Genomic DNA, 7,347 nt, shown 5'->3' on the forward strand with positions numbered 1-7,347 from the left:
GGTGATCTTTATATCGATTTCAACCGAAATCAACTCATCTTTCCAGCGGCGCACTTGGTTTTCCAAGTTGAGGCCTGATTCTATCTTGCCCTTCCGGAGTATGCATATGCATTGCACACCACATCCCGCATATCATGCCATGTTTTGCATCATGTTTTTTGCGCATTGCCCCGTGGTTGATTGTGGTTTCCTTTGCTTGTGTTCTTGTTTTGGGTAGAGCAGGGAGATGAGTTCGTGTTCGAGGTACCCGTTGAGTACGTTTTCGAGGATCAAGCTTTCGCCTTCTCGGAGAACTTTGCAGGCAAGATGACCATATCCTCGAAATCACTTCTATCTTTGCTTGCTAGTTGCTCACTCTTTTGCTATGCCTATGCTACGATACCTGCCACATGCCTTATCATGCCTTCCATATTGCCATGTCAAGCCTCTAACTCACCTTGTCCTAGCAAACCGTTGTTTGGCTATGTTACCGCTTTGCTCAGCTCCTCTTATAGCATTGCTAGTTGCAGGTGAAGATGGAGTTTGTTCCTTGTTGGAACATGATTTACATGTTGGGATATCACAATATCTCTTATTTAATTAATGCATCTATATACTTGGTAAAGGGTGGAAGGCTCGGCCTTATGCCTGGTGTTTTGTTCCACTCTTGCCGCCCTAGTTTTCGTCATACCGGTGTTATGTTCCTTGATTTTGCGTTCCTTACGCGGTCGGGTTATAATGGGAACCCCTTGACAGTTCGCTTTGAATAAAACTCCTCCAGCAAGGCCCAACCTTGGTTTTACCATTTGCACTAACAACCTAGCCTTTTTCCCTTGGGTTTCCGGAGCCCGAGGGTCATCTTTATTTTAACCCCCCCCCCCCCCGGGGGCCAGTGCTCCTCTGAGTGTTGGTCCGAACTGAGCTGCCCGCGGGGCCACCTCGGGGAAACTTGAGAGTTGGTTTTACTCATAGCTAGTCTCATCCGGTGTTTCCCTGAGAACGAGGTACGTGCGACTCCTATCGGGATTTATCGGCACATCGGTTGGCTTTGCTAGTTTAGTTTTACCATTGTCGAGATGTCTTGTAACTGGGATTCCGAGTCTGATCGGGTCGTCCTGGGAGAAGGAATATCCTTCGTTAACCGTGAGAGCTTTTGATGGGCTAAGTTGGGACACCCCTGCAGGGTTTTGAACTTTCGAAAGCCGTGCCCGCGGTTATGGGCAGATGGGAATTTGTTAATGTCCGGTTGTAGAGAACTTGAAACTTAACTTAATTAAAATGCATCAACCACGTGTGTAGCCGCGATGGTCTCTTTCCGGTGGAGTCCGGGAAGTGAACACGGTGTTGGAGTTATGCTTGAACGTAAGTAGTTTCAGGATCACTTCTAGTTCACGACCGTGCTTTGCCTTCTCTTCTCGCTCTCATTTGCGTATGTTAGCCACCATATATGCTAGTGCTTGCTGCAGCTCCACCTCACTACCCCCTTTTCCCTACCCATAAGCTTAAATAGTCTTGATCGCGAGGGTGTGAGATTGTTGAGTCTCCGTGACTCACAGATACTTCCAAAACCAGCTTGCAGGTGCCGATGATACCCGTGCAGGTGACGCAACCGAGCTCAAGGGGGAGTTCGATGAAGACCGTGTTCATTGTGTTGTTTCGTTTTCAGTTGATCGGTAGTGGAGCCCAGTCGGGGCGGTCGGGGATCTAGCATTAGGGGTGGTCTTCTTTTATTATTTGGTTCCGTAGTCAGACCTTGTTTGTTTTCTGGATGTTGTAATGTTATATTCATGTATTGTGTGAAGTGGCGATTGTAAGCCAACTCTGTACCTCTTTCTTATTCAGTACATGGGATGTGTAAAGATTACCCCTCTTGTGACATGCCTACAATGCGGTTATGCCTCTAAGTCGTGCTCCGACACGTGGGAGATATAGTTGCATCGTGGGTGTTCCAGGGGCTCTCTCCCCCTCGCTTCCGGTGGCACCGGAGTGCCACCGGGGGCCATCATCATCACCGAAATATTCACCAACAACTTCATCACCATCATCACCAACTCTTCCCCCCTCTATGCAGCGGTGTAACCCCTCTTTTACCCATTGTAATCTCTACTTAAACATGGTGCTCAACGCTATATATTATTTCCCAATGATGTATGGCTATCCTATGATGTTTGAGTAGATCCGTTTTGTCCTATGGGTTATTTGATGATCGTGATTGGTTTGAGTTGCATGTTTTATTATTGGTGCTGTCCTATGGTGCTCTCCGTGTCGAGCAAGCGTGAGGGATTCCCGCTGTAGGGTTTGCAATATGTTCATGATTTGCTTATGGTGGGTGGCGTGAGTGATAGAAGCACAGACCCGAGTAAGTAGATTGTTTGCGTATGGGATAAAGAGGACTTGATACTTTAATGTTATGGTTGAGTTTTATCTTAATGATCTTTAGTAGTTGCAGATGCTTGCTAGAGTTCCAATCATAAGTGCATATGATCCAAGTAGAGAAAGTATGTTAGCTTATGCCTCTCCCTCAAATAAAATTGCAATAATAATTACCGGTCTAGTTATCGATTGCCTAGGGACAAATTACTTTCTCGTAACAAAAAGCTCTTTACTAAAACTAACCTAGTTGTGTCTTTACCTAAACAGCCCCTACTTTTTATTTACGCAATCTTTATTATCCTGCAAACCTATCCAAAAACACCTACAAAATACTTCTAGTTTCATACTTGTTCTAGGTAAGCAAACATCAAGCGTGCGTAGAGTTATATCGGTGGTCGATAGAACTTGAGGGAATATTTGTTCTGCCTTTAGCTCCTCGTTGGGTTCGACACTCTTACTTATCGAAAACTGTTGCGATCCCCTATACTTATGGGTTATCAAGGCATACTAGTGACACTCTGTTTGTCTATATATTCACACATGTACTAAGTTTCCGATTAATACAATTCTAGCATGAATAATAAACATTTATCATGATATAAGGAAATATAAATAACAACTTTATTATTGTCTCTAGAGCATATTTCCTTCGTCTTGAAGAAAAGGGAGACGATGAGAAGCGGTCGATGTCGCACTAAGCTTGAAAATCCACACCAGCAATACATACTCTACAGCTATCAATATATGTACAAAGCAATGCATGCCTTTGTAACTATTTTTGGCACTATTAAACTTGAACTGGAAAATTAAGGTTTATTAATATTTCACATTCACGGTTTATACTATTAGTAATTCTCCGCCATGTTGAAAAGGTCGGGTGTGTATCTGTGTGGGGACTAGAACCATTTTTATTAAGATTGAGGTTTTTTTTTCTCCCGTTGTAATGCACGGGCAATTGTGCTAGTCTTATCAAAAGATTGAACAGTTAGGAAATTGATTTTCCCAAATTTTAAAAATAGGCAATTTACATATATCTAGAGTGAAAAAAAAATGTTCTCGATCTTTTTTCTGTCGGAGAGCCGCATTGCATTCGCAACTCATGTGTTACTGAATTTATTGGGCCCCACTTATCAAAGAGGCGGTTTCTAAGGCCCAACACTCATTTTGTAGGCCTTATGTTTCGGCCCGACGAACAAGTATTTGTGGGCTCAGGCCTGCGAACCACCAAGTAGACTGGAAGTCGAGGCATGGCGGCGGAGGGAGCGGAGCTTGGTTCCCCGGCGCCGGCGCAGCCGCCGGCACCGAAGCGGCGGAAGATCGAACCGTCTCGGAGGTACCCAGCGCGCGTCTCCTCGCGCCCCTTTCAATTATCCTCAGCGTGATTGCCGCGTGCTTCCAACAACCCAATCTGGTGGAATTTGCCTAATCCCTCACGATCGCGCTGCGCCGTCCTTTAGTTTTGGGAGGAAATCGCAAAGGTTCCGACCTTGGTTGTGGGGCGTGCCAGTGGTGTGGGGTGGCTACAGGTGTAGTGTTCTTTTAGGTAAAGATTCGGGACTGGCCTGCCGACTAGCTGATCCTGTCGACGAGCATCGCTGTACGTTAGGTTTTGGTGTTCTTTGAAAGGGCCTTTGGAATGTGGCAATGTGCTTGTTTATCTATTTTCCGGCAAAAGTCTCGATATTCCCATGGGTCCTTGTTGATTGAGGCGAATATTGGGCCCTTTTGCATTTCTGTCCTGGACATATAAATTTTCAGGCAATGTTTGGTATCGTCCACAATTGAGTGAGGAAGTGGGTAATTCGATGACAGAAAGAGTAGCTCTCATGTCCCAGTGGTGAATTCTTTGGGACGATGTTCTATCACTCTTTCAATCATGGTTTGTTCATTCTATTCCTCCAAGCATGCACCATAATTGAAACCGTGGTGCAGTCAATCTCACGTTCTATAGATCCTTTGTATATAGCTATTACAAGTCATTGCGGCCATTAAATCATTGCACCAAACTAGCTATTCAGTTAGTACTTTACCTTGTGTGCCTGTATCTGGTTGTCAGTGTTTCGTTCAATGACATTATCAACCTGAATGCACTAGAAGGGTAGTACCTCATAAGTTGCCTGAATTGAGAATAACACCAACCGTGTGCGAATTGATGACTTGATGCCCTGACAGTCACCATGAAAATATTTTGTACCATACAGAAAATTGTGCATTTGATCTCTTACTCCTTACCCATTCTTTATTGCAATTCACTGTTGCTTTGCACTCACTAGTTACTAAGAGCAGCGATTTTGTTGCTGTGGACTACAGCAGCCATGCCTTGCTGCTGACTGTAATTTGTCACCACTTTACTTTCTTGTCTAGTATGGTAAATATTTGTTTGTTGTGCTTTGGAACACAGGAGCAGACCTCCTTCTCAAACTGCTATTGATAAGGACAAAGTGGTGGCATCATCCAATTCATCGGTATGCTCAAATTCCTGATACGTTGATTGGCAACTGATACCTTCTCTCCTATTTCTTGATTTATCCTAACATCCTTTCTTGATGTTAACACCACTTTTCCAGGTTTCAGGTACACCGCTAGCAAGAGTGGATCTCAACAAAGTTAGAGAGGCAAAGAGATTTGCTGTCCTTCAAGCACAGCACGAGGGATGCCTGGGAAGCTTCAAAAGCTTTGATTCTCTGTTTGGAAATTATATTGTTCCTGTTACCCCAAGTGATGACTTCTTCGAGCAAATTGCAAAGAAGTGACCCGACAAATTTGACAGCCATGAAGAGGTAGGATGATGATCCTGCTCTATCCTGCTACATGCCTCGACATTATTCCTTCTAGATCTACTAACAGAAAAATAGTGAAGATCTCAAGACAAAATGTATTTTATTTGGAAATTGAGGTTCTGTGCTTCAAATGAGAAACTGATTTTCATGCATGCCTGTAGATACCCCTACCTTGTAAGATCCCCACAGTATCAAAACGTAAAACTACTCCTTTTGCAGTGGTGTAAAAGAGTGGCATTTTGGCAAGTATTTTATATCGTCATCTTTTGTTTTTCAGTGGGACTTTTTCCCAGGCTAGGATACCCCAGTAGGCCAGTAGGATGTATATCTTCATGGGTACCATTTTATTCTTGTAGTCTTCCATTACCTAACCATCTTTCCAATTATTGATGGGGTTCTTTCTACCACTTCTTTCCTTCCAACCAGTTCAACAAATATCTTGGTATCAAAACAAGGCTAGGAAGTATGCTTGATTCTTTTTTTGAGAACTGCGTTTGCATTATGAGAAGGAACAGCGGCAGAGCGCTAACTGTACAGGAGGTGGCAAAGGCCATGAACAGAAGAAGAAACAAAAACTGAAGGGGGTTGCCGCATGGCGCTACTCTCGCCGCATCAGATGACTACCCCCAGCCAGCGCCCAGGTGGCGAGCTCGTCGCTGACTAGTTGAAGAACCGTCCTAACGGGGAGATCCACCTCCCTGAAGATGCGTCCGTTGCGCTCTAGCCAAATAAACCAGGAGATTAGTAGGGCAATCGAACGCGCCCGCTTCGGGCAAGCGCTGCCATTGCTGAGCGCGGTAAGCCAGTCTACCATGGACGCACCACACCGCCAGCCACTAGGATGGAACCCAGGGATGTGGAAGCGAACAGCAGCCTCCCCCCAGAGTTGACGCGACCAGGGGCATTCTGAGAAGAGATGCTTGGTAGTCTTGAGGTTTCTCCTGCAGAGCTGACAGAAGTAGGAGTTGGGCCATTGCCTGGCCATCAGCCTGTCCGCAGTGAGTAGGCGATTTATTGAGAGGAGCCAGGAGAATAGCTTGATCTTGGCGGGCGCCCATGCACGCCAGACGACTTGCATGATTGGCGAGTATGTTGAACCGACGAACTGCATGCGGTAGGCAGACACGGTGGAGTAGACGCCAGATGGCTCAAGCTTCCAGGTGAACTCATCTGGCCCAGTATCTTGGAGATTGACGCCGCTGATCCGAACCCACAGTGCCACAAAATCCTGGAGCAGCTCGCTTGTGACACGACCTTGTAGATCGGCAACCCATCTACCCCTGTGTAGTGCGTCCCGGACTGTTCTGTGCTTGCGCCTGGCTCGTTGGAACAGCTCAGGGGCGATTCGAAAGGGGGCCTCACCTTGCAGCCAGCTGTCCATCCAAAACGATGCCAAACGTGCATCCTTGACAGTGGCCGAAGTGGCCGCGGCGAAGAGCAGCCTCTCGTCCAGATTGCAGGGCACAGGCAGCCCAATCTAGGGCTTGCTGGGTGCCGTGCGCTCCCACCACAGCCATCGCAGCTGCAAGGCAGCCCCTAAACGATCAAGGTCTAGAATGCCCAGCCCACCGAGGTCACGAGGCCTGCATATCCGAGGCCAAGCCACCTTGTAGTGGCCACCCTGACACGACTCCTGGCCACGCCATAACCAAGCCCGCCGAAGCTTGTCAATATGGCGGCGCACCCAGGCCGGTAGGTGGTGCACTGTCATCCAGTAGATGGTCAACGCCGAGAGGACTGAATTGAGCAGCACTAACCTGTTGGGGAACGTAGTAATTTCAAAATTTTCCTACGCACACGCAAGATCATGGTGATGCATAGCAACGAGGGGAGAGTATGATCTACGTACCCTTGTAGATCGCAACGGAAGCGTTGACACAACGTAGAGGAAGTAGTCGTACGTCTTCTTCCCGATCCGACCGATCCAAGCACCGTTACTCCGGCACCTCCGAGTTCTTAGCACACGTTCAGCTCGATGACGATCCTCGGGCTCCGATCCAGCAAAGCGTCGAGGAAGAGTTCCGTCAGCACGACGGCGTGGTGACGATCTTGATGTACTACCGACGCAGGGCTTCGCCTAAGCACTGTAACGGTATGATCGAGGTGGAATTTGGTGGCAGGGGGCATCGCACACGGCTAAGGAACGATCTCAAGGATCAACTTGTGTGTCTTGGGGTGTCCCCTGCCCCCGTATATAAAGGATGAAGGGGGGGAG

The 7,347-nt window shown here is 46.9% G+C and overlaps 1 protein-coding gene across 1 annotated transcript; it reads left to right on the top strand.

The window, feature by feature from the left end:
* Positions 1-3,525: 3,525 nt before the first annotated feature.
* Positions 3,526-5,408, top strand: LOC125548565. The gene is made up of 3 exons (XM_048712134.1): positions 3,526-3,685; positions 4,754-4,817; positions 4,920-5,408. Exons 1-3 carry the CDS (start codon positions 3,600-3,602, stop codon positions 5,103-5,105), a joined length of 336 nt encoding a protein of 111 aa, XP_048568091.1. The 5' UTR covers positions 3,526-3,599; the 3' UTR covers positions 5,106-5,408.
* Positions 5,409-7,347: the final 1,939 nt, after the last annotated feature.

The sequence above is a fragment of the Triticum urartu genome, chromosome 3, assembly GCF_003073215.2.
Source record: "Triticum urartu cultivar G1812 chromosome 3, Tu2.1, whole genome shotgun sequence".
Taxonomy (NCBI): domain Eukaryota; kingdom Viridiplantae; phylum Streptophyta; class Magnoliopsida; order Poales; family Poaceae; genus Triticum; species Triticum urartu.